General features: G+C 43.7%; 1 protein-coding gene across 2 annotated transcripts; it reads left to right on the top strand.

The window, feature by feature from the left end:
* arid2 (AT rich interactive domain 2 (ARID, RFX-like)) lies at positions 1–27,897 on the top strand. Of its 2 annotated transcripts, none has more exons than XM_034133396.1 (21): positions 1–513; positions 637–730; positions 1,625–1,722; positions 12,199–12,332; positions 15,691–15,909; positions 16,133–16,200; positions 16,459–16,528; positions 16,671–16,918; positions 17,432–17,528; positions 17,629–17,838; positions 18,206–18,370; positions 19,868–19,946; positions 20,063–20,197; positions 20,423–20,640; positions 21,579–23,677; positions 24,677–24,807; positions 24,888–25,026; positions 25,167–25,252; positions 25,430–25,553; positions 25,685–25,776; positions 26,292–27,897. In XM_034133396.1, exons 1-21 carry the CDS (start codon positions 422–424, stop codon positions 26,401–26,403), a joined length of 4,710 nt encoding a protein of 1,569 aa, XP_033989287.1. In that variant the 5' UTR covers positions 1–421; the 3' UTR covers positions 26,404–27,897. The 2 variants fall into 2 exon arrangements, with proteins under 2 accessions (XP_033989287.1, XP_033989286.1); XM_034133395.1 differs by having other exon boundaries at positions 3–513; positions 16,668–16,918.
* Positions 27,898–27,948: the final 51 nt, after the last annotated feature.

Genomic DNA, 27,948 nt, shown 5'->3' with positions numbered 1-27,948 from the left:
ATGGCAGGCCGGGCTCCGCGGCCTTCACATCTTTTTGTCTGAGAACTGGATCCCTCTGCCGCTCTACAGTGTGTGCGATAGCCTCGGAGCTGCGTCCGTAACACACTGTCAAACCACTCCAAACGAATACAACCGCGACCAAAAGCATTAATTCTACACATCCTGCCATGGCGCTTCTAATCTGCCGGTAAATCGGTCGTATTTCTGACTGTTCGTTGGAAGTTAGTCCGGGGTTGAATCGGCTTGCTTTCTGTGTGCATCAGTCTTTATTAGCGAGCTGCCGCTCTTCTTGCTATCAGCTATTTCTTTAACTTTTTAAACACTCAGCTTCGCGAATGACTGAGCGCCGGCGGAGTATGGGATCCTTGGTGTCTTAAGAAGCGACTGAAGTGGGGTTTAACCGTTTTTGCATGCAAAAACAATGGCAAATTCGACGGGGAAAAATCTACTAGATCAGCGAAGGAAAGGACAGGCTTTCCTGGACGAGCTGCGGCAATTTCACCAAAGCAGAGGGTGAGATTGGGGCGTCTTTATTACCAAGAAATACAACTTTAAATTCCCCTTGCATGTGCTTGCGAGTTGAAGAAAACTGTAATTTAAACATGTATGCTTTTATTTCTTGTGTTAACCCCTCAGATCGCCGTTCAGAAAGATTCCTATCGTGGGTGGTAAAGAGCTGGATCTGAATGCTCTCTATATCAGAGTCGTATCTTTAGGAGGATTTGCTAAGGTGAGTGGGAACTAAAAGTGTATTTCTCCGCTCTGTGCTGTCGGTGCACTCCCCGGTGGACCACTCTACAACTCAGTGTGGGTTCCCCAGGACCAGGTACCCTCCACACAGACGGTAGTGGGTCGGTGTTGGCCTTGTGCTAGTTTGCCATGTATCTCTATGCAATGTGGTGGCTTGTGTTGTTGTGTGGTTTGAATTGAGAGTCCAACCGCTCGGAGTCAGAGTGCAGTCGGAGCGACTCAAAATTAGCGGGCACGTTTAACATCGATTATCGGCACGGAGCCCGGGCTGGGAAAACACTGCGGAGGACACGGCGTTTCGCCCGGGCATTTACCGGCAGTTTGCACCCAGGGGAAGCTTAATTTCTCGTTCTCACCATAGCCATCTTTCTTCGGCTTCATGGCTGATCACAAAATGTAGGCCTCACAGGCCCATGTAGTGAATACAGTACACGGTCCCAAAACTACAATCAAATGAGACGGACCACCGCGAGCTCAGGCGTTAGTTTCTCAGGAGAGACAGTTCGCGGGAGTTAGCCTCGTTAGCTTATCACAAAAAAAAATGAAAAGTCAAGTTAGCTTGTTAGCTACAGTGCTAACTAGCCTCAACAGTAACGATACTATCCTAAAGGGAGTTGGGCAGTTGTACTTACTGTTGTGACAAATGTAAATAGGTTTGGATAACACGCATATTATATTAAATTTTACCAAATGAACTGGTGGATTAGTTTATCTTTTTATAGTATTTTTGTCCATTTTCACGAGTTTGAGAAAGTTATTGATTAATTATTCTGAGATGGCCTCATTGGGGGACCTGTAGCAGACAGATGGTTGCAGTGTGACCGCTCTTTTTCTTAATGCTTTATCTCCTAACCAACTCATTTCCTCCTCTCAGGTCTCCGATAAAAACCAATGGATTGAACTTGGAGACGAGTTTCACTTGCCAAGGAGTTGTTCCAACGCTGCATTTGCTTTAAAACAGTACTACCTTCGGTAAGTAGCATGGCCATGCAGCTCTCCTCCTCTCAGGTAGCATGTGGGAAGTGTTTACAAATGTTCAGAAGCAGTCAGCAGGATCCAGCCTCTCCGCTACTAGGAAGCAGCACAGTAACGCCATTCTCACAGGCAAAGCCACGTCTTTTCTGGGTTTATTTTTCATGGTATGGTGTGTAGATTACTACACACTTGCCTCTAACCCACATAAAAGGAAAACATGGATCTGTCTTTTATAAAAATAGAAATATTTGGCCAAATGTCTCTTCTGTGTTTTGTTAACTCTGGAACATTTTTTGAAGGACACTCTTGTTCCTAAGCCATACTCTAATGGCAGTTATTCCTATCTGAAAATGGTGTAGCCACAGGGCGTTTGGGTTGTGATACAGCAATAATGATGGAGCAGCTCTTGGTGCTGAAACGTGTGTATCATTCAGCCTCCAAGTCTCAACGCTGTCAGCTGCCAGTGATAGTAGTCTGCTGGAAACGTAGCTCTCCTCAACAGCTGGCATTTGTGGTTTTGGTGTTTCTGCTTTATCTATCCTCCTTTTCTTCTACAACCAACCTCATGCAACGATTGTTCACATCACTAGCACCTGCATGCAGGGGATTACACCTCTTGCGTGGAGCCTTTCATGGATATGTTACAGCAACTGCAGGGCACCGGTTGATATCACAAGTAGTGGCAAATTATCTGTACCAAGTTGGCTTTTGATGGGAGTTATTGCGTAGGTAGCTGCTTTCTTTATTACAAAGTGTTCACATGTGAGACTTGTTGCTCCTCAAAGTTCACAGATGCGCATCAGTGTTTGCTGCAGGGGCAAAACACTTCATGCACATGTAGGCATGTTGTATAGCTGAACTTGATCTAAGCCTTTTGGAGTGCCATAATGGGGACAACCTACTATTTACCTGCCACTAATTTAGTGTTAATGCTGGAATACTTTATACATTATTTTCTCTAAAGTAGGAGATTGTGTTATTTGATGTGATGTTCTTCTCGGAGCGCACATGGTTGTTAAAGTATTTTCTTGGAGTGGAAGTTGCTATAGTGCAAAAATGTTGAGTTATTGTGATCTGAATTATTTGTGAACTAATATTCAATGGCCCATACAATAAATGGGCATACTTTTCAGTGTGCCTTAAGTAACTTTCACAGCAAGTCAACTGACGGCCTGATATGTACACAGATAGGCCAACAAATGTGTTTGGTTCAGGAAGTAGTGTATACATACCTTATTCTGCACTTCCCCCCCCAAGAAATGTCCACCTTTTAAACTCGGCTTAGCTAAGTAAGATTGACCAACGTTGCCCTTGTGTTGCGGCGGCGGCGGCCGGAGCTACTTTGTGGAGTTTATCTTAGACAGTTCAGTGTGGAGGATGTCAGAGGCAGCAGGCGCTGGACCTTTCTTGATAATAGACTGAAATGCTTCTCGCTTCCTCATGCTGCTTTCTTCTGAAAGAGTACCATATAGAAACATTTTCCTCCATTTTTTTTGTGCATGTTCATTTAGCCTTTATATAGGAAGGTCAAAGGTTATATACCGTGACATGGTGGATATGTGTTTAGTCGAGCTGTTTCAGATTCAGAGCACGCAAGCATGGCTGTTTGTTTATCATGTGTTAATCTTCATTGTCCAGTTAAATGACCATCTGTAACTGGTAATTGTTATGAGGTGTGTGCATTTTTTAGGCTTTGTACATACAATCTGGATCACTTACATGTGTGAGGATTTGATATATTTAAAGCAGTATTGCTAATGTTTAATGAGATTGTAATTTGTCTGTTTTGGTAACAAGCTGCACTTTCAGTTGACAGCTGATCCTGATTTTCTTACCCGAGTAAATTCAAATAAATGATCAGCTATAGTACAGAACTAGGACTTGTTTGATACAGGCAGTCTGTCTGTTGTACACGTTTCCAGTCTGAATGAATTGGACGATCAGGATGTGGCTCTCTCCGGTCAGCACTTCCCACTCAGAGCAGAGTAATGAGCAGCACTGAAGTAACGTGCCAGCCCCTGCTGGTGCCGTCTATTTCATATCTGAATGTCAGTCCTTAATAAGTGTGCGTTGCTTGCCAGAAGCATTTTTCGGTTCATTTTTAACGCGTTGAAGGGCTGCTTGAACTTCAATCCTACCAATGGAGCTGATTGCATTTCAACTTCTGTAGAGGAAGGGTTCACACTCTGGATCAAAGGGTTGGCATCACATCGCACTGACGCACTAAAGGCATACATTAATACATTGCTGTTTCTGGCTCACTTCATTAGCAAGATTGAATTGAAAAATATAAATTTAAAGGGGACCTATCATGCAAAATGCACTTTTATACATGAATATGTGTCCCCGGTGTTCCAGGGAACTCACCAAGTGTCAGAAAACACAACCCTCTCTATTTTCCTCCATACCCAAATCTCTAAAAAAGGGGCTGCAACGCATCTGATACAGACTGATCCAGATTTGAACACTTCTATGTCGTCACAGAAGTGGCGCTACGGCTATTGGGCCAACTCTCCACCTATCAGGGGAATGTGGGGTTGGGCCACGGCCGGCCATTGCCGCTCGAAAGCGCTGGAGACGCTGTAGTACATATGCCAGGCCTGTAAGTGGCGCTGTAGTCTGCCACAAAAGCAGCGAAGAAGACTTCCCGTCCATGGTTACCCTTCTGTTTATTCTCCGCTGTGGCTTTTTTTTCTTCTCCCTCCCCGAGGCAAGCGTTTGCTCCCGCTGCTTTAATTCAATGCAATCCCTCCCCGTCGAGGCAAGCACTGTAATTATCTCCGGTTAGTCCACCAGCAGATGACAAACACCCACCTCCCTCTTCCAAGGAACAAGGGGACCGTGCGGCAGAGTTTCAGTTTCAGTTTCTTTCGCCGGTCAAGATGTCCGTTAAAGTTTAAATCTTCCGGACAAAATTAAAGCAAGCGTTTGCTCCCGCTGCTTTAATTCAATGCAATCCCTCCCCGTCGATGCAAGCACTGTAATTCTCTCCGGTTAGTCCACCAGCAGATGACAAACACCCACCTCCCTCTTCCAAGGAACGAGGGGACCGTGCGGCAGAGTTTCAGTTTCTTTCGCCGGTCAAGATGTCCGTTAAAGTTTAAATCTTCCGGACAAAATTAGAAAAGTGCCGGTCAAAGGTGGTCTTTGTTATTTATTGAGCTTTAAAACAAATGAATAAGGACTCTATATAATAAAACACGGAGGACGGAGATCTCTTTTTCTCCCCCTCTTCTGACAGCCCAGCAGCTGATCAGAGCACGTCTCACCTCTCCTGCAGGGGGGCGTGGTCAGCAGAATCAGACCCGTAGACAGCAAACAGCACATAGAGCGAAATGAGGCATGGCTAAAATGCATGATCTGTTTGGTATTTTGAAAACAGAAACGTATAAATATACCTTTATATAGGTATGGCCCTACAATATATCATTTAAATATAGCATGATAGGTCCACTTTAAATGAGAGGTGTGAAAGTTAGGGGATGCTGAAATAAGTTTTAAATGCAGGAGTAAACATAGCAAAAATGCTTAATAGTTTGAAGATTTGGGGAATATTTTAAAGGTTTTTTTGAGTGTGATATAGCACCCAAGTTATCTTTTAATAGTTTCTGTTTAATGTTCACGAACTGACCTGTTGACCCCTGATGTTTTCATGGAGAACCCTTTACATTTCCATGATTTGACAAACATTTCTCAGCTGTGTAAATTGTACTGTCAGTGGATTGGTTTAGAGTTACAACTGGCTGCTTCCAGTCTGCTGTGGCTGCACTGATTTGGATTATTCTCAGTGAATACTTTTTCCCATCTTAATGACTTTCCTCTTCAATAAGTACTTTTATATAATTTGCGAATGTTTGCAGCTCTCAACCCTCATGGTCAGGGCACAACATGTTACCAGCTGACTGCTGTTAATGTGTGCAAGTGGCGAGTACCTAAGCGTCATTCAGCAGTAAAGAAAAAGCAGTGAACAGAAAAACGAACTTACACCTTGCTTGTGCAGCTACAGAGTTTGGATTTCCAGTAAAACAACATACAGTTCTTTCAGATGGTGCGAAATGATCTAATACCGCCATATTGATAATGCAACAATATTGTATGGTTGACTATTGGTGCTTTCACAACAAGTAAACACAATCTGATCTTTTGTAAATAATGAGGATATAATCCGTTTTTAGACCTTAAATTATGAAAACAAAAGAATTACACCACATGCATACTAACTTTGGAAGAGTTTAGCAATCGTGATTTGGGGGAATTTGCCTGATTTCAATCACAGCTTTAATATGTGTTGGCATGCTCTCCACCACTCTCACAATGCTGCTGGCTGACTTTATGCCACTCCTGGAGCAAAAACTCATGCAGCTCGGCTTTGTTTGATGGCTTGTGACCAGGCTTTGTTGATTTTGACCAGTATTTTCATTTGAAATCTGGGGGAAATGTTCTCAATAGTTTATAGAATAAATCCAAGATGTTAACTTTACTCCAAATAGTGGTAAAACCACAGAAACTGAAATACTTGCTGGGGATTCTTAATTTTTCTCGAGCTTTTAACACAAGAAAAATATATAATTTAACTTGCTGTAAAGCATCAAATTGGTGGAAAATATGTTGATTTACATTTGTGGTGAAAAATGATGGTCCCCCATGGTAGATTAATCATTAAGCAGAGAAGAAGTTTACTACAGTTGGCCAGTCTACAGGTTATGCAGTACTCAATAGTTAATGTATCGGGCAGTATGCCAGTAATACTGATTGAGTAAATAGTATTCCCTTTCTTCAGTCTGTGACTTCTTCTCCATAGCTGCAGCACACTGAACACAGACCCCAAGTCAGGTGACAGATACTGGCTCTACCTCTGTCTGCCCTCTCCTCTGCATCCCCATTGGGAGAAAAGCAGGCCCTGGAGGCACTGACATCGAGAAACCGCAGACTTAATTCTCCCTCAAAATGACTTTTGTCTTTTAAAGAAGTTTGAAAACATGGGTTCAAATGTTTAGAAAGTGGCTCTGAGAACCTGTCATGTCATACGGCATTCACTGTGAGAAATCACATTATTTAAACATTTCCAAGCTGAACTTTGATCTTTGATTTGATGTGTACAGCAGCCGTGTTCCATTACATATCTGATTCATCATTGTGATACAAAAGGAGAGTACAGATCAGGTTTCTTCTATTAACCCCTTGCAAGTTAGTCTTTTAACTCTGCTGCAAATTACAGTTTTAGTGTCAAATGTGAAGATAGAAAAAAAAGGGTCTCTAAATGTAACCTCTTTTGGCTGAATCAACCGCCCCATGTTGCACATGATACTTCCTACACAGCAAAATTATTACACCACACTTCCATCTGTCTGTGGTGAAGAGCAGGTGCAATCAGGTTATCAAGTTTACTAATTTCAGTCGATGCTTTTGATATTAAACTTCTGCTAACAGTTGCCCATGATTCATTCGTTAAATGAAAGAGATAACTGCTTCTAAAAACACAGAACAACAGTAAACGGTGGCCCAGCCTTGCACTACAGACACATTATACTACCTTTTTCTGCTCGTCGGGTGTACATTTCAACACATGGTTAGGAGATTACTCTCTCTGGTCCTTCGCTGCTTCCTTTGCATGTCGGTACACTCTCCCATTGCTCTGAAACATCTGGATGAAGTGGCCTTTGATCTGTCTTGCATTAGACGTGTTTGTATTCCTCCACCTTATTGCAGCTGCTGCTCAGAGCTAGGAGATGCTCCGGTTAACGCTGTGTGGGTCAGGCGACTTTTTCTGTCTTTTAGCAAAGCATAAGAAGAGATTTTCTAACAAAATAACAGTGATAGTGCAAACTCGCAATCACAGGCACCATCTGAAGGCTCTTGAGACTCAGTGTTTTGTCCTGTCTGTAATTGAACCTGCCCTCCAGCAGTGTTCGCCTCGGCTGATAGTCTTATCTCCTTCTCTGTTTCCTTGCTAACTAGCACATGGACAGATCTTCCTTGTACTTGACAGTGGAGAATCTGGCTTTACTATTTCCTTAGATGGATGATGTGGTTAAAATGCTCAATATGGGTAGGCTACAACTCTTTAGAAGAAATGGAATCACTTTATTTGCTATTGCTTGTTTTTGTACTCTGTGTTTACTTCATCCCAACTAATGGGAACCAGTGTTTTGCCAGAAGCAGTTCAAAATACGTCTGCTAACGTTTTGGAGAAAACCTGTGTGTGTATCTGAGAAACTGTTTCACAAACGAAAATACATTTTTTGTGAAAGTCCTGCAAAAACAAAACATCCTATTAAGTGATTCATGTAACTCAGTCAGTAGCTTGCAATAATACCTCTAAATGGAAAATGTGAAATCCAATAATAAACAGCAGTAGCAAATGGGAGGTATCCTCCTTTTTAATGTTGTCTGTTAAAGGTGGGGTATGTAATTTATTTCAGAAACACTTTTTGTTATATTCCATGGAATGCTCTTAACAACCCGATAGCAATGAACATATTAAATGCTTTGACAATAAATACATAAAAAAATGTAATCTGTGGAAGCCGTAGCGCTGTAAAAAGCACGACCAATCATTTTAGCCGGCCCGGCTAAAATAACTGGATGGCCTACCTGCCTGTCAGCCTTCCATCTGTGCACAAACTTATCTCGTGCCCTCATTGGTCATGTGCGCGTTCGTGTGTGTTGGAGGAGGGGCTCTGTAAGGAAGTGGCAGATTTTTTCCGGTTGTGTATTTTCAAATTCTAGCACTCGAGCTGGTTTCTCCAAAATTACCTACCCTACCTTTAAGTATTTATTTCAAAAGAGTGACAGGATTGGAGAAAAGAAGATGGGTTCACTGACCCTTTGTCTAGAATTTCATTTCATTTTTATTTGTTCCGCTCATGGTACGCAAAACCCAATGTACAATAATTGCCAACAAAACATGTCTCTACAAATACACCATTGAGCGAAAAGGAGCAGGGAGAAGAAAATAATCTTATATGACCTGCCCCTTTCTAAAAAAAACAAAATAAATAGAAATAGATGGTCTGCCCTTCATCATAATTTTTTTTTTTTCACAGCCAAACATAACTATCTTAGGATACTAAGAGAAACACAAAAAAATACTTATTTCCCACTTGACGGTTAACGGAAAGAAACAAAACAACACCAAAACATCACATGTATAAGGAAAGGAAAAGTGCAACACCCTCATCTGAGTCCTACTGGAGAAGAAGGTGGAAAGCGGCGCATCATCATAATAATAATAATAATAACAACAATGGGACCTGCAAATAAAGAACAGACATCACATCAAAGACATCAAAAATATTTAGCAATGCAGGACCAGAGTACATAGACTTATTCACATTCTGCTTCATATAGTCCCATTTTTCTTAATTTATACAATTTCTTTAACTGAAAAATACATATACAATTCTTTAGATCCTTCTGTTGAGAATTCCACAATTTTACACCAACCCCCGAAATACACATTTGCTTAAGAGTAGTCCTTGCATGCTTCAAATTAAATTTCCTTCTGTGGTCTTCCTTGTCTGATCCAAAAACAAACAACTGTTGTAAATATACTGGTAACATTCAGCTTTTTGCCCTGTGCATTACTAATGTCTGCAGCTCAGCTATCTCTTTGAGTTTCAAGAGTCCTGACTTAAAAAACTGTCTGTTGGTGTGTTCTCTTGAATCAGCTTTATGTATTCTTACTGACCTTTTCTGTAATATTGACAATGGCTTTATGTTGCTCATATATTATTCGATACAATAAATAAAAAATGGCTAAATGAGTGAACAGTACAACATTCTCAATGCCTTGTAATCTAGCAAATACTTTGCCTTGTTTTGAACAGAATTACATAATACAAAATGGATCGTGCAAGTTGGAATATACATTAAAGTATATTTCCAATGATGTGGTGTTTCCTAACAGAAAGGAAAACATCTCTCACAGTTTTGAAAAACTACTTTTTTTTTTTTACCATTTGCACACATGCATTGAACACAAAGATGAAACAGTCTCTTTGAGCCACAAGTAAAACATTGCTATCAATATCGCAATCAAGTCATTGAGGTTATTGCCATATCATAAAATTGGAACAATGTGCACTTGCTGGTTTCACCCTGCTCTAGTTTAACTTTTTATTTGCTTCCAGGCAACACACACTTTTTCTGTAACGGATCCAACTATAACAGTGTTTTCTAAATTGGCTCCACCTTCAGTAAGCGCTCTTGTGATTATTCACTAAGCACACCGCCCTCAGTCTGTGTTGGACAGCCGGCTCCATTAAATCCCAGCAAACATTTCTGTCCACAAATTGGCAGTTGGTGTGATTGCATGTCTGCTTCCACGTCCAGCAGGGGGCAATGGACTCTCACACACTTGGAGTATTCAGGAGTATCTGCACCAGTGTGACTGTAAATAACACACCACTCCTGACAGTGGCTTTTATAATGCAAATCTACTCATCACTTCTCCTGCTTCCTCTGTCACCATATGGAGGCAAAACATGTCAGTTATAATACTCGCGTTGTTTCTGCAGTTGTGGGACGTTCCTCTCATAATGCATGTGTGAAAAAAGGGGAAGTGCAGACATAAGCACTCCCTCCCTCCCATCTCCCCACTCATCTTCCCCCGCCTCCGTTTCCTCGCTTCTGAACCAGCGCTTGATGCCGCTGCAGTCGGGTCTATCTCTCTCTCTCAGCTCTCTCTTTCACACACTCTCTCTACCAATGAAGGCTGAGTGTATTTATAGTCCAGCGTGTCACCCGGCAGCCAGCAAACGGGGGATTACCTCGGCCACGATGAGCGAGTGGGGGCCTCAACAGGCTTTGTGACTCACGGCCGCACAGGCAGGGTTTACCACACTCTCTCTGCGGAGGTATTGAGCTGCGTGTGTGTTTTTGTTTGTCTGGCAGATTTCATTGCATCATTATGGGGAGTTTATCGAATCCAAGAAAGCCTGAATCGGTTGTTGCATGCTCAAAGAGATTAATTTCTCCCAAGTTAAGGGCGAACTTCTCAGGAATATGGCATTTGAAGATGTATTGTTTGCTTGCTTCAGCTCACAGCCAGTGTTCTACTACAGGCTGTTGCTTTGTTCAGAAGTGGTGTTATTCCAAGAGGGAAAAAAAGCTTTTTGTAACCGTTTAGCAATTAAAAGTGGGATTCTAGAGTTGAAAATGCAAGCGTTTCTTTCCCGTTATAATATCTGAAACATTTTCTGAAGTGTCACATCTTACAGTCATGTTACACACGAACGCTGCTTTATGCTTGCTGTAGGCTGCTCATGTCATGTTGTGCCGGTTTCCCTTTCTCTTGAACATGCCTCACTTCACACCTGTGAGTCTTTGGAAGCGCCACAGGCTCGGTAGAAGAAGTGATTACTACGGGCTCTGTCAACCTTGAAACCCTCCTAAACTAGTAAAATGAGGTGAACGCTCACCGTGGAAGCTTTTAAATTGCATTTTAGAATGAGACTTTTGAACTGTGAAATGTACACTGAATGTGCAGAGTCACAAAAGGAGTTTCACTCTGAATTCTTAGATAGATTCCTGTTTAAGCTTGGCACACAAGTTTATTCTACAAGACACTATTGATTATATTGCCATGGGGTTTCTGCTCAGACACTATAAGAGCTACTGGTTTCCCTCCAGTTCTCTGCTGCTTACACTGCTCATGCTACACACACACTCATCCCATTCATCTGCTTTTAGTTCCTAGTTTGATTGTTACAGTGGAATCATTTAAATTCCATCTGCTGATAAGACCGTTTGGCTTAAGAAACACCGATTCTTTTATTGAATCAAAAGCAGTTGGGGAAGGGTTTTTGAAATGCTGGGGTCACATTGTGTTTTCTGGTACATTTGGGTAGGTTGAATGAACTTCCTTTGTTGTGTTTTATTTGCATCCGTGTGGGTTAATCAAATAGTCTCTGGGTGTAGAGCTTTTAATAGAACTTTCTATGAAAACCGTGATTTACTTACTTGTTTTAAATGTCAGAAGGCTCTGACACTTGTTGTTTTTCCCTCTAAAACTGCGTGAAACATGTTGTGGCTAGAATTTCAAGCACAACGGGTTTATGTACATATGCAAGTGAATTTTCAGAGCCTTTTATTTAAACAGTAGTCAGGCAAAGGGTTGGGAAAGTATAACAAATACCAGTCAAACCTGTTATCATTTCTGACTTATCAAGATTTAAGAAATACTGTATCCCTTCAGGTCTCTGAGAGTGACTCTCATTCATTATTATTTTTTAGATATAGCCAACGGGAAGTCATTTTTCTTTCATGTTGTCAAAGAAAAACATGTACTTGTTAGGAGTTTGTACCAGAGAGAAATAACTTCAAGGCGTCATAGGAAACAGTTTGTGCATAATAAAAAAAAGTTATTTTAAGCCTCTCAAGAAAGAAAGCAAAGCATAAATTCACACCATTATTTACGCAAGACAAGTCTCGGCTAATCGTCTGTTTTTGTCTTTTTTTCTTCCTCCGCAGATACTTGGAGAAATATGAGAAAGTCCACCACTTCGGTGAGGATGATGAGGAAACGCAGCCGGGGAATCCAAAAAACCTTCTTCCAATCGGTGCAATTCCCAGCTCTTATAACTACCAGCAACACAGTGTATCAGGTAGGCAGAGGTTTTCTTCTTGTGTGCTCCGTGCTTTGTATTCCGAAGCGCTCTTCCTGTCATAACGAGTTCACTCTGTGTTTCTGTCTGGGTCACGTCTGTATCAGGTACGGGGATTCAGTTTCTCTTTGCATATTTTCTTCTTTTCTGTCTCGTCTGCCAACTCAAACACTTCGTTCTTACGCAGATGTAATTACAGCAAAGCATCACTTTGTCAGAGCTGTGTTTGTAAAATTCATGACAAACTGGCCAAGCATATGTATAGAGAAGCACACCAACAGCTGTTTTTTTTTTTTATATAGAAGGTTGAATTTATTTCACAAAAATATTGAAAGGAATATGCCGATTGCAAGTAAACCGTAAAAGATAGTGTGTCGTCCAGCTGCAGCGATGACCGGAGCACAGACGGGTTAATCCCTTATTCACCAGCATCTGCAGTCAGTTCACCTGTCTGCCGTGTTGCGTGCATTTTTGGGTCTTTCCCTGCCCTTCACCACATCCATTAGTTTAGGTTGTCAGCTGTGTGTCTGCCGGTTACTCTGCCGGGGTTTCCGATAGTCTGTCTTATGAAGTCAGCAGTAACGTCATAGCTTTGAACGTAGCAGAGCAGTGTGTGTCTGTGGATAAGTGCTACATCTCTTCAAGACAAGCTCCCTTTCCTGATCAATGTGAAGAGGGTTAGCACAAACTCACTTAAGGTGGGCTTATCTTTAAGATGGACTAGCTTTTTCTCTTTTTAATGATAATGGCGTATAACTGAAGCATAGAAGTTTAAATGTTGGCAGCAGTATATATAGTGTTTGAAAAGTGTTTGAAATATTGTCCAATAAACACCTAGGGTTAGCCTGTCTACTCCTTTTTATATAGCTGTTAGTCATTATATTAATATTGTCTCCAGTTTTTCACACAGAAAAAGCAATCTATTATTTTGTATTGTTTTTAAATAAAATCAAACCCGCTGATTTTAAGCAATTCTTCCATTCCATTCTGTCATTCCTCACTTTTATCTCACAGTGAGCCATTTAATGCAGTTCCTACCTTGCCAAGCACTGCTGTGTTTGAATCAAGGCTATGAAGGCTTTTGGTGATGCCTTTTTGTTCTTGAAGCTTGCCTTTGCTGCTGTCTTGATGAAACTGAACAACCACATTGTGTTTCAAACTAAATGTTTTGCGCACCTGGCCAGCTTCTTGTTTGTACTGTCCACACGGTGAATGGGATGTGTCCATTAGCCCCCCGGCGCTGTAGAGTGGACCGCCGCGCTCTAAGGTAATTGACTGTCCTGACAGCACTTATTGATGAAGGGAAGGAAGGAGAGCGCACGTATTGGCTTCCCCCTCAGCTTAGATTGGAGCCTGCATCCTAAAGTCCCCGGCTCTTTTCTCTAAAAGACGGTGATGAACTTTCTCATTTACTAGAGAGGAGTCTCATTGCTGACATTAAAGAATGGTGTTCCTCATGCAGCTTTATGGGCAACTGTTTTTGAAAGCTTATTATTGGTTTTAGGTTGTGAGGGATTACATTACATTACATTTCATTTAGCTGACGCTTTTATCCAAAGCGACTTACAATGACCAATTACAGGGACATTCTCCCTGGAGTAACTAAGGGCTAAGTGCCTTACTCAAGGGCACACTATTGGTGGTGTTCCCGGCAGGATTTGAACTCACAACCTTCCGATCTTCAGCCCACCTCACTATCCATTAGACCACTATCCCCCTGACTCTTAATGCTTTTTCTAGTAGGAGTGCAGAAGTGGCTGAAACCAATGACTTCAGGAATTTAAGAAATAGACATTTAAGGGCAGCTGTAATCAATAAACATTTACATATTATACTTATTTGAATGATTATCATAAATGTGTCAAATGCATACGTATATGTCCTTGTGGAATAGCTTGTTAGGCTTTATTTGAGAAGCTGAACAAAAAGGGGAAAAAACATACTGTTTATCAATTATCAAACAAGTTGTCATTACAGTTTTTGTTAACGAATGCTTAAGTGCCCTAATAGTCATGGCTCTAACTAGACTATTAGGAGCTGAAGAGCCTCAGTGGGGATCAAAGACGTTTCTGTATTACGTTATTTGACATTTCCTCACGCTATTTTCACATCTGACACTGATAACGATACATCTAGTTATCTACTATTTTGGCCTGGCTGATGTTATTGGTCTAGCTCCATTACAGTTTGATAAGTAAACTGCATGTACCCCCGGCTCTGAGTCCAAATGTAACGGTAATGCGGTCAGACAGCCAGGCTGGCATCGTGCTATGTTGGCTCAGCACGCTCAATGATGGTTCATTATTTGACAGGTCGGTCTGTAAATCTCTCACCGTCGTGGGACAGCGGTTATTCCTCTCTGCTCGTACTGCATTCCCCGTCGGGTGCCATGTTTTCCATCAGCCCTCTGCACAGATCCCTGCAGCATGAGCACACGGACAGCTTTTGAATAGAGCAACTCGGCTGCACAAACCTTTTCAGCATGGAAATCAAATTCACTCAGCGGGACTTCTCTCTGCTTTATGATTGGTTTCCAGAGGCAGCAGTCTACAAAGATCCTGCACCAAATTGAAATATCCACTGTAATGAAAGAATACTCCTATGCAGAGGAATGATTGATGGCAGAAAATCAACCTACATTAAGGGAGGAGACTCGGGTCTTTGATGCCGAGTTCCCTTTCAAAGACTGGATCATCTTGTCTTTTTTTTAAGCTGTTGGATAACATTCAAGTCTCTTTTCTTTCACCACACAAGGATCTTTGCTATTTAGGATTAGAAGTCATTATAAAAACCCATCATGGAGTCAAAGACAACACAATTAAAAGTTAAGAGTACTCTCGTGTTCCACACAAGACACGGCTCATCAAACTAAACACAGCTTTCCCTGAAAAGCTTAATGGCCCATTTGGTTTGCTTAAACTCTGGAAATGGGAAATATAAATCTGAGTTTAACCGGCTAAATGTGCGATTGTCGTACTTGGATAAAATATGGTAGGAAGTCGCCTTTCACCGCTTCGTGTTGGATTTTTGTGCCAAATAAATTCCTTTTTTAAAAGCATTTTTAGGCCCTCAAAACAGCGACTGGTAGGAATTATAATTCCAACAAGGTCCTTAGAATCTGACTTTGTCAAAATATGTGATGCAGACTCTGACCAGGAACTCCTTTTCAAACGCACATACTTCTGAGAAGTAGGTGCGTTCCAATATAAAGTCAAAGATGGCGTTTATCAATGTTGAAATGTGTCCACAACTGTTTGTCAGTGTTGAGACTCGTAGTAAAGGACGCGTTTCTCACCCCTCGGCTCTTATTTCAGAATAGGTTAAGTAACGCCGGAATTTGTTTCCTCTTTTCCTCCAGACTATCTCCGCCAAAGCTATGGACTGTCTTTGGATCTGGTTCCGCCGTGCGACTACAACAAACTGGTGCTGTCTCTCCTCTCGGGCCTACCCAACGAAGTGGACTTCGCTGTTAACGTTTGCACGCTGCTTTCCAACGAGAGCAAGCACTCCATGCAGCTGGACAAAGAACCCAAACTGGTGACGCTGCTGCTGGCCCACGCCGGCGTCTTCGACGACTGTACGTTCACAACCTCACTCGGACGTTTTACTGCCATCTTTGTTTAGAGACACCTACATTTTATTACATTTGAACCCTACAGATGATCATTAGTTAGATTATTTCTCCTTTTTGTGCTCCTTACCCCCTCCTAGATATATTTGATCACAGGAGAATTGTAGAAGGATGATACTGAACTCTGTTGCTGTACTCTAACCTTACATCTTCATCTGTGACTTTGTAGCACTAGGCAGCTTCTCTGGGGTATTCGGGGCGGACTGGAAGGAAAAGACCTCCCGGGACTTTGTCAGGGTAAAGTAGAAAAACGGATGTATTATTTTGATCCCTTCTGCATGTTGTGTTTTCATTTGGAAATGATATATAGATATTACATAGTGGGTAATTTAGGATTTAACAAAGAAGAATATGTGAAATAAAGAAGCCAGTGTCTCTGGTTCTGTTGCAATGAGTTTGATTACTTTTCACTGGAGCCGGACATTAGTTCGGGTCTGATTGACTAATTATTATTATTGTTAAAATGCACTGCTAACAGCTGCTGTTCTCCTGCAGTTCTGGAAGGATGTGGTGGAGGACGATGAAGTCAGGGAGCTGATCTGGGACAAGAACAGTCGGGCACAAGGTAAACACGCTTTTGCAATATTATTTCTTAGCCCTACCACATATTGTTACCTGGGATTTTGATATTGCACTAATCCATTTTGCACCTGTTCTTTTTTGATAAATGGATAATAAAGCATTGTTGCTGTTCCTCTCCCCAGAAGGTACGTCGTGTGAAGGGCGCTGGCAGAGCCTCTTCCACCCGCCGCGGAACTCGGGCATCAGCGACATGGAGGCGCAGCGGGTGCTGCAGATCGCCGTTATCCTGCGGAACCTCTCATTCGATGAGGCCAATGTCAAGCTGCTGGCGGCCAACCGAACGTGCCTGCGCTTCCTCTTGCTCTGCGCCCACTGTAACCTCATCTCACTCCGACAGCTCGGACTGGACACGCTGGGCAACGTGGCTGCCGAGGTTGGTGGGCTCTTGTTGATTATCATTTCATATACTTAAGCATTTTGCGAAATATTACGAGTTAGTGTATGTTAGTGATTTAGGGTCTGAATACGTCCCAATGCGCTTGCTTCAATTTTAAATGCCACATGTATTTGTATGAGATGCATGTAGACGAGCTGATGTCTATTTTTAGAAACTGTACGCTGCATATTGTCACTGATGGTATCCGTTGAGCCTTTGATGCCATTAATTGGATGATTGGGTTTAGGGCAGTACGCACATATTTCAGATATGATACTGCAAAGGCTTCTTTTAAATAATTATATTATTCTTTACATACTGCGACCAAGAACACCAAATCAATAATGTCATAATGGGATTATTGTGGTTTGGCTATTTGCCAGCAAGTCACGCCTTTTTGTTTGGTTCAGTGTAGTTATTTTAATGTAAAAAATATTTGTGTTGTACTTATTGCCAGCTGACTTGGTGCATGGTGGGTTTGATTAATAAATGCGGTGTGATTTATTACAGCTCCAGCTGGATCCCGTGGACTTTCGGACGACTCATCTGATCTTTCACACCGTCACCAAATGTTTGATGTCCAGGGACCGGTTTCTCAAGATGAGAGGTGAGTGTTGTGGCCGGCTATGACTTATTACCGTCAGTATGCTGCGTGAAGCACCTGAAGATACATTTGTATTTCTCTGTGTGTGACGTGTCTCTTCCAGCCATGGAAATCCTGGGCAACCTCAGCAAGGCCGAGGACAACAGCGTGCTTATCTGTGAGTACGTGGACCAGGACTCGTACAGGGAGGTAATAATGCTCCTCACCCTGCCTGACCTCATGCTTCTCATGGCCTCTTTGGAGGTGCTGTACCTGCTGGCCCAGCTCGGAGAGATTCCCTGCAGCAAGATCGCTTCCGTCGACCATAGCATAGGTAGGAATCCTCTCCTGTCCATGTTTTTGGTTTGCTTGTAAACAAAATATGCTAGCAGCTCACACAAAAAGACTTTGGCGACCACAGTTTTCGGCCTAAGAGTCAGAAGTCGCACTATTGTTTTCATTCTACTTAATAACTGAACCCAGGGCTTGAAATCAAGTGTAACACAGGCTTCTTGTGTTTTTGCAAAGTGTTTGCCTGCCAAGTTTCAGCACCCTCGTCTTTCCATTCAAGAATAACTGGCTCAAATGACAGTGTTTCTTATCTTAAGGAATCAGCCTTACCCTCTTTCCGCAGTAACATTGTGATCTGAAATGGGACTGCTCGTTCACTGCTGATCTTTGTGCCTCCTCTTCTTCCTCAGACTTGTTAGTGCGGCTAGTGTCGGTCGACCTTCATACGTTCGGACCCGACGCTCTCACGGCGGTGCGGTTGATCGAGCATCAGGCCAACGCGGAGCAGGCGACCGAGGTCCGACCCCAGCTGGTGGAGCAGGTCCCCGCAGCCGTGCAGGGAGCATCAGCGCCTGGTGAGGGTCTCAAGTTTGCTGAGCGTTGCTAGCTTAAAGTGGACCTATCATGCTATATTTGAATAATATAGTGTAGGACCATACCTATATAAGGCATATTTATACTTTTTTTCTCTTCAAAATACCAAACAGATCATGCATTTTAGCCATGCCTCATTTTGCTCAATTTGACCATTTCTAGCTCTGTTTTAGCAGGGGCAGATTCAGTGAGAACAGCACCATCTAGAGGCCTGGCATATGTACTACAGCGTCTCCAGCGCTTTCGAACGGCAATGGCCGTGGCGGTCTCCTCCTGATTGGTGGAGTTGGCCCAATAGCCGTAGCGCCACTGTCCTGACGTCAGGACAGTGTTCAAATCTGGATCAGTTTTTATCAGATCCGTTGCAGCCCTTTTTTTTTTAGAGATTTGGGTATGGAGGAAAATAGAGAGGGTTGTGTTTTCTGACACTTGGTGAGTTCCCTGGAACACCGGGGACACATATTCATGTATAAAAGATGTACAAAAGTGCATTTTGCATGATAGGTCCCCTTTAAACCACCAAAGGTCAATTTTAGCATTTTTAAGGAAACTTCATATGCTGACTTTTAGCTTTGGGTGTAGGGAAATGAAATATTATGGTCCCCTGGAAATCTGTAGTAAACTCTATCTTCACTAAAGTTATATATTTTAAGGCTATGCAAAACTTAACCTTTTTAAAATTCAGTTTTTTCCAAATCAAATATGTAACGTGAAAAATCTGCTGCTTTTTATTCTGATTCTGGCCAGACACTAAGATGTTTGGCATTTGAATGATCAAGAAAGTCATTTAAATTATACAAATGACCACCAGGTGACACGCAACAACAGATAGGAGGGTGCTGTGGTAAGGTAACGGACAAACTTAACTTTTCTGAACCAACACACTATAGAGCTGCTTCACCACATTTAACTCGGCAGGAAATCAAATCAAGTTTTTTGGGGGAGTCAAATTTAAAATGCGATGAATAGACAAAGAAATACTGAGATTGACTCTGCAACTGATTTGTGGAAGAACGACACTAAAAGCCATTTCACAAAAAGCTTCTGTTATAATTATAAAAAACCTGACAGCAGCTAGGCATAAATAAGGGCAGCCAGAGTCAAGCAGTCTTCTATATTCTAACCTTTTCATAAAACTGATGAATAACTTGAAATGAAAGTTTTGAACACGGTTATTGGCGATTTATCTAAGAGCTGATTCAATTGAATATTTTTTAGTTTTAAATCTCTCTCCACCAATATGGTGTGTTGAGATGTGTGCAGATGTAACGGCAGCTTTCCAACCTTCTCACATCACCATATGTGTGTGAATTACCAGACATAGACCCCCCCCCCAACCTTGGAAGTGTCATTCCTTTGCTGTCAGTGAAACGCACAGTGCTGGCATCTAGTGGACAGCCTGGGGACTGCTACAAACGGGCAGTTGCTTGAAAGCATGAACCTATTTTAAATGTATTCTTTCTTTTTTATCTTTTCAGGAACGAGGGTCCCAGTTCAATCCGCCCAACCACCACCGGGTATTGTTGAACTAGATGGGGAAAAGTTTATACTGCAGTGGTAAGAATAATTCACCTGTAAATGAAGGAAAACATTTCAAATGAAGTCTGGTCCTTGTAGCTATGGTCGTCTGTCTGTTGGTTGCATAGTAACCCCTCTGTCTGCTTCTCCAACAGGCTGAACGCACACTTTGAGACAAACTCCGATGGCGCCGTGTCACGATCAGAAATGTACTCGGAGTACTTGTCCACATGCAGTAAAATGGGACGAAGCAACATCCTGAACTCCACAGGCTTCCTCAAATGTCTGCGGTTAGTACTGATTCCTCCCAGTCTTTTTCTTGAATGATGTCTGGGATTCAGAGAAACTTAAGACAGTTGCAGGAGTACTGTTTAGTAGTGTTTATAGTTCAAGCTAATTTCAAATACCAATACAGTTCAAATGTTTAAACCTGAAGTGTGGTTGTAGTGTTAATGATCTACGACAAAGTTGCCAGCAAATGTTAAGTTCCCCTTTGTTTCCTCCTCCCTCTACAGCACTGTGTTTCCCAACCACACGATGCGGCGGCAAGAGGAGTCCAAGTCCAACGGTCAGGTCCACATCCTGCTGGTGGGGCTGAGGCGCAGGGCCATCCCCCTGCCCATCCAGCTGTACTACCAGCAGCCGCAGCAGCAGCAGCAGAGTCCGGCAGCAGCTGCAACCCCCCCAGCAGCCCGACACATGGCTCCTGGAGACCCTCAGGCCACGCCAACAGGTACAACTGCCACCATGATTCATGTTCTTTCATTCACTGTTTCTCTGGGAGAGACAATGGGGATGCTCACACTGTAAGAGCCTGTGCTGGTCAGAAAGAAATGTGTAAAAGGTGTTTGGAAGTATTTTTCAGCCTGGACCCTGTTTTCCCATGGTGTTATGTCTAAGTGAGTAATGGGCACAACAGTTTTTGAAATCAGTCCAGTATGGAGTGAGAGCGCTGGCAGCTGGGGAGAGTTGTGCTGCTGTTTTTTTTTAGAATTTCTTGTAGTATAAAAAGCATTGCATATTGTTTTCTAATAGATTTTTCATTTTATAGCTGAATGTTGAATGCATTATTGGGGTTTCCCTTACTTGCAGTCTGTTAATAGGTTTTTTTGCATCTAAATGGTCTGCAAAGGCTAAAATCCCAAAGTTCCAAAAACAGTTTCTCTCCCACAGAGCCCAGTCTGCTTTAACAGAGGGGGGAAAGAGGTGCTACAGGCAGTATGAGAAAAATAAAGCACCTTTTGAACATTAAAGCAAGGAAACTCATCTCAGTAGAAGCACAAAATACAAATGAGACCTGAAATGAGCATAATGTCTCATCTTTAAGCTGATTTCCACAGTGTGGATGAGGCTCAAGTCTCTCTTGAGAAAGGTTTCCCCTTCCCATTATGGTGGCAAAAACAATAATTGTATCGGACACACATTGAAGGATTACATCACAGCTGCCATCAGCAGCAGGCTCTTTAAATACTGGACCAATTTCAAGAAATTGTAATTTGGACACAAACATGGGATTATAAGGTCCAGGTTGAAAAATAGTGGAGTTACCAACTATAGAACATTAAACACATTTACAAGAAGATTAAAGAGAGTCTTTGTAAACTGAAAACTAGTTATATTAACCTAAGTAGGATCTTGGCTCTGACCCGTTCTGTGTTAATGTGTCACCAGGCTTACCTCTCGGGCCTCCCGGTCTTGGACCCCAGTTTGTGAGGGTCCTCAACCCCAGCATCAGCACCGCTGCTGCTGCACAGGAAGCTCCTCATGCTAACCACCCGACTGTTTCCCGCCACCCCGCGTCTCCGCCGGTACCCATCAATCCTCTGGCAGCAGCCCAACAGGTCCGGCCTGGTCCAGTGGTCCAGATTCCAACGTCGACACCAGGCACACAGAACCACAGCCCGCAGAACCCTGGGGCTCCCCCCACGGCTCAGCTACACTCACCCATGCTGCCCACAGGGACGCCTGTCACGCTCTTTCAGCAAGTACCGCAGGGCCACATCCTCACCGCCAGGGTGCAAGGGGTGTGCCCCCCGCAGGTGGAGGCACCCTCTTCTTCCATCCAGTTGGGACACGGTCAGATGCCCAATTCCCAGGGGTCACGAGGCACATTTCAAAATATCGCCCCCAAACCAGCACCAGGGGCGGCTGGACCAGCAGCCGGTCCCAGCCAGCAGCAGCAGAGTGTTGTCTTAGTCAACCCCCAGCAGAGCCAAGCATTCAACCCCGCCATACACCAGATAGTTCTCACAAACCCCTCCGCTGTTCCCGGCGCCCAGACTATCCAGATAGCAGGGCAGACTGGAGTTTCAAGCCCCTGCCCGCCCCCCACTACAAATCAAACTGTCAGCCAGTCGCTGTCAATGAAGCGGCAGCAGCAGCTCCAAATGATCCCGCAACCTCCTCCCCCTCAGCCTACCTCCACTGAGTCTAGCTTGATCAAACAGCTACTGCTTCCAAAGCGAGGGCCCTCCACCCCGGGAGGAAAGCTCATCCTACCCGCTCCCCAGGTACCCCTTCCCAACAGCACGTTAGCCCCCAGTCCACAGGCCATGTACCAGCCGAGCTACAGTAGCCAGAATCCCTCTCCTCAGCAGCTCAATGTCCAGCTGTTGCCAGGCCAACTCCTCTCCACCAGCAGCTCAGGGGCCGCGACCATCATCCAGGGCCCCCCGGCAGCGGGACAAGTTACATTCACCGTGGTCCCCAACACTAGCTTCCCCTCCTCCGCTGCTGCTGTCAGTCAGGGTGCCGTGGCTCCTGGTGTTCCCCCTCCTCCATCCTCTACTGCCTCAGTGCCCCCCCACGCCCCAGCAGCTCAGCCACCACCACTGCCAGCTCCCCTCAGAGGAGACAAGATCATTTGTCAAAAGGAGGAGGAGGCCAAGGACGCCACGGGGCTGCACATCCACGAGAGAAAGATAGAGGTGATGGAGAACTCGTCTTTGGGAGAAGGCAAAACCAGTAATGGCGACGTGGCGGGAGGCGCCAAGCTGCTAAATGGTAGGAAGTGCATGGAGTCTAATCTACCTCCATACCACTCAGGGAACAGCCAGGAGGCGCTCAATGGCCCGACAACGGAGGCACACCCTGCTAATGGTAAGCAGGTTCTCTCCCCCAGCACCAACCCTCTGGAGGGAAACCCCGACCCCAAAAAGACCCTCGTCAACGGGGTGTGTGACTTTGATCGGGTAGACGGTGGTGGTAACTTAAACAAAAACATTCCAAATCACATTGCTTCCAAACAGTACTTTGGGAACGGGCAGGTGGGCCCCACTGAGAAGAGTCACGGGTCAGACCCCCCTCCTCCTAGTCCTCCGCCCCCCCAGCAGGACACTGCCAAAGCCCAGCAGGCCGAGCGCCTCGCTAACGGACCCCAGGCAGTAGGCAACAGACCCCCCTCGGAATTAACCAACGGACCTATGGGGCCAGGCCATAACGTGCCTGTGCTTAGGCAGCAACTGCTCCCCAGCTCCACCCTCCCCCCCACCGTCACTGTTACCTCCCAGGGTCCCGCAAACGGCATGCCCTCAGAGGCTCGGGGTCTCAAGAGGCCGGCGGAGAGCGAGGACCGCAGTGCGGCGTCCTCGGGGATCCCCAACAAGGTGGGGGTGCGGATCATCACCATCAGTGACCCCAACAACGCCGGCAGCAGCTCCACCATGGTGGCGGTGCCAGCAGGAACAGACCCAAGCACAGTAGCCAAAGTAGCAATAGAGAACGCCGCTCAGCAGAGGAACTGCTCGCCCACGCTGACGGCCGGCCTCACGGTGAGTCTCACAGATACCACACTCCTAATGTCACCGAAAGTGTCAGACGAATGAGTGAGCATGATAAACCAATGTATGCTCGTCTAGTTTACCAACTGCTTTTTGTGTAAAGAGATGCATTTACACTCAGCAGAACATATTATATGTTGCTTTCACAGTCTAGCAGACAGGCTGGAGACTGTAAAACATGTGCTTTTTTTTAAAGGAGCGTATAATGAAAATCACACTTTTTTTCCCCCCGTCCTTTTATACATTTGTGTATCTGCGGTGTCTGCCATCGCACAAACTGTGAAATTACTATGGCAACCTAGTCAGTTATTTACGGAAACATGGTAATCAACAACGCATTCAGATTTGGCGTCCCTTACTCCGTCATATGCAGGCTCATACATCAATATAGTTTCAGACAGTTGGTTAGAATACAGTTTTATTCAGATCATTGGCTATTATAAAATCCCCAACAGGATTCTGAAGACCCTTTTTATTACAATACATAATCAGTATTAGTTTGGTATGCTTTACTGATCAACTGAAAATCCTGGAGAAAAGCCAAGTGTTATAGGGATTTTTCATGCGGTTTTAACATTCACTACAAAATATAATCAATAATAACTGTGATCCTAAATGCAAAATATCCTACTCGACACCCACGAACACACTTTCCTCACATGAGTATTGTGTGGAGTCTGTGGCGCAGTGCATTAGTGCGCTGATCTTCGGATCAGGGGGTCACAGGTTCGATTCCCCACTGCAGTCAGCATGCCGTTGTGTCAAGTAACATGTAATGGAGGTTAAGAAGGTGATGTCAGTTAAGACCATTTGACTTTCACCGATACCCACCTCCTAAAGCAAATCAGCTGAGAGAACAACTTCTGCCCAGAGTCTGGCCTCGGTTACATCTCAGCCAACACATTATTTTAAATTGTAAAAGTCCTATTTTTACGTCATGGGTTTTATAATATATCAAATATCTCATACATTTATTTCCTATTTTCTCAGCCTGCAGTAACGCCGCCTGTATCGCAGCCAGGAGGAAACCACAGCCCAGCACAGCAGAGCCCCGCAGCCCCCCCGGAGCAGACCAGGAAAGCTGGGCACAACTTCAAGTGTCTGTGGCAGTCCTGTAAACGGTGCGCGTCTCAGACATCCAATCAGATTTCTCCTCGTCTAAATGGAGCTTTTTGCTGATAACTTCTGCTTTCTTCTCCAGGTGGTTTGAAACGCCGTCTCAGGTGTTTTACCACGCAGCGACGCAGCATGGTGGGAAAGGCGTGTATGGAGGCCATTGTCAGTGGGAGGGGTGTGAACCCTTTCCCCGGCAGAGACTGTCCCTGATCACACATCTACAGGTAACACTCCATCCGCTTTCCCCGGATTGTAGCCGCGGATGTTTGCTTAGCGCTTTTGCTATTGCACTCTTTATTGTACCATTACCATGTCATAAAATCCTAAAACAAGATGTTTATTTTCCTGCTCTTTCTTTTTCCAGGATAAGCATTGTTCTCGAGAGGCTTTACTGGCTGGACTCAAACTAGAGGAGCAGCAGGCACAAAGTCCCAATCAGTCTACTTCCCAGTGCGTACACATTTCATTATTAATCTCCACACAACATTGATGCCTAACAAAACACTGTATTCTTGTTTTGGTCATTTTCATAAGCGTGGGGACTGGTTTGTAGAAGGGAATTGGCACAGAAATGCTGCATTACAATTTCGGTGTTTGACTGTTGTCTGTGCTTGATGCATTGTGAAGGACTCCGCCAGCGGCAGGCAGTACTCCGACACCGCGACCACCGAAGGCCATCGTGAATCATCCAAGCGCAGCTCTCATGGCTCTTCGTAGAGGCTCTCGAAACCTGGTCTTCAGGGACTTCACTGTGAGTAAAACAAGCTGACCTATTCTTCAAAGTCACTCTTGTATGAAAGCTCCTAGTTGGCCATGGTGGACGTTATTACCTTTCCTGATCATCCTAATTCTTGAATATTTTCTGTTTGTTTCCTCTCCTAGGATGAGAAAGAGGGACCAGTGACCAAACACATCCGACTAACTGCTGCCTTAACGTTAAAGAACATCGCCAAGCACTCTGACGGCGGTCGCATGTAAGTGTAGCGTGGAGTGAGACTGCTGTTTGTTCCTTTCGTACAGTTGTCTATAGCAAATCTATATCCTGATTTGGTTTGATGAAGATTCAGATATGGCAGTTTTAGTGCTTTCAAATGTTAGACATTTCTTGTAAAAATTACTTGTGGAACCACCAAAAGTACACTTTATTTTCCATGTGTAGAAACCTTGTAAGTTCTGTAAGCCACAGGACATGACTGCTTCCAATTCATAAGAATAAGTCGCCTAGCAACTAGGGAAGCAAAAGCAATAGCATTCAAGTAATGTCTGGAGAGGAGAGTGTCTGGAGCCATTTCAAAAAAAGGAGAAGGCGCACATTGCACCTTTTTTCAATGTTCCACAAATTGTGTCAGAGGTGATTTATCCATGTGTTAGTGTTATTCTGGATTGCATTGTATTGATAGAGGAGTTTTTTGATCACTTCTTGTAGAGTTTTTTTTGTGGAATGTAGCAAAACAATCTTAACTTTGTGTTTCCTCTCCTTGTCTCTCAGGTTGGTAAAGAGGCATGAGACGCACCTCTCCGTGCTCGCGCTAAGTAACATGGAGGTTTCCACCACGCTCGCCAAATGCCTTTATGAACTGACGCGCGCTCTCCAGGCTTAACGCCAAAAGGACAAGCTCAACAACCCCCCCACAAACCTCTCCTCCTCCGGAGCCCAGAGGAGGAAACCACCAGTGAGCCGTAGCGGGTCTGCAGGGGGAGCGGAGGGCAGGAACCCGGAACAACAACAACAACAACAACCCTCTTGCCAACCCCCTCTCATCCCTAACCTCCTTCCTGCCCCATCCACACACACTCACAAATATAAACTGCCACGGGGTCTTCCACCAGCTGCCCATCAGGGGGGGCTCTTTAAGACTGCTTCCCTGAGGGACTCTACCGACGAAACCCTAAAATACGAGCACATTTTCCTTACGTTTTTTTGTTAATTTTATTTTCCTCTTGGTCTCGTGAACTAATGTGTGCGTTGGAATGAGTGGCGGTCGACTGAAGAGGACGGATTGGAGCGGAGGGGGCGGGGCTAATGTAGGACTCTCACCGATTGGTTGGAGGAGGACTAAGCTGGCAACCGGCGCAGATTTAGAAAAAAAAATCTTTAGGAACTTGGTAGCTTGGTTTTCTTACTTGAGTCAATATATTTTCACTTATTTATTATTGAAATGAATACCATTACAATTAATGAAAAAGAATCTTGTAAATATGTTGTGAATATATATAAAGAAGATCCTCTTTGATGCCGATGCAGCCACTGGAGAACTTGCTCTGTGGAGTAATAGAAGCATTACTTTGGTAGAATTGAATAAAGTAGTATGTTTTTTGTTTGTTTTGCTTTTTTTATGATCCCTGGTCACTTGTATCTAATGTGATTCTATACTCAGCAGTGGATGAATGTACTTAAAAACCTGTAAATAATTCTGCAAAGGTACTGATGCTGTAAAGCTTAGGGAGGGGATAAAAACAGTTATTTGTGGAACTGTGACATTTTTTGTATAATAATACCTTGTAGAACTCATTTTGCTGGCTGAAAGAGTATGGAATAATATATCTCATGTCATTTTGTAGAAGAAAAAAAAATATTGAAGGTATTCTCTTCCCTTCCTCTTCCCTCACAAGCTCCCCCCCGCCCCCCCACCCACACGCACACACACACGTAACATTTATCCACTGTAAGCATTTTGTCATTGTACGGGCACAGTGCGCGTACCAAAATTGTTTTGTATTTGTAAATTGGTTTAAATACATGGAGTTTTTATACAGGTTTTCTCCTGTGTTCTTTGCTTTACGTGCAGGTATGATATTTTCTTCACTACTTTTTTCTATCTTAATATAGTGTGGAGTTTTATTGTACTATTTTTTCATTCTTAATACCATGCCACATTCCGGCTCACGTCCTCAGACTGTCCTCTTTACCGTGTGTTGTGTAACATTTCTGACTGCCTGTCGTATTAGCATCTGACCGGGGCGATCCCACCATCCTCATTTCTGCGGTGTCGGTAGGATGTGTGACTATACATAGACCTAACAGTCTGTTAGAGATTGGCTTTATTTACTTTGGTGACTGTTTATAGTTTTTAAATAAAACACTGAACATTTTGCTCTGGTTTTATGCTTGTTTTTGTGTCTCCTGCAATTTGTCCCACTTTCTC

This window comes from Trematomus bernacchii, unplaced genomic scaffold (genome assembly GCF_902827165.1).
Source record: "Trematomus bernacchii unplaced genomic scaffold, fTreBer1.1, whole genome shotgun sequence".
NCBI lineage: Eukaryota > Metazoa > Chordata > Actinopteri > Perciformes > Nototheniidae > Trematomus > Trematomus bernacchii.
The sequence above is the reverse complement of the archived record's forward strand: the minus strand, read 5'-3'. Positions and strand labels throughout refer to the sequence as shown.

Coding starts and splice junctions, on each gene's coding strand:
- arid2 (XM_034133395.1), top strand. CDS start 422: ATGGCAAATTCGACGGGGAAAAATCTACTAGATCAGCGAAGGAAAGGA. Junction 16,201..16,458: donor CCTCCCGGGACTTTGTCAGG/GTAAAGTAGAAA, acceptor GTTCTCCTGCAG/TTCTGGAAGGATGTGGTGGA. Junction 23,678..24,676: donor CGCTGACGGCCGGCCTCACG/GTGAGTCTCACA, acceptor CTATTTTCTCAG/CCTGCAGTAACGCCGCCTGT.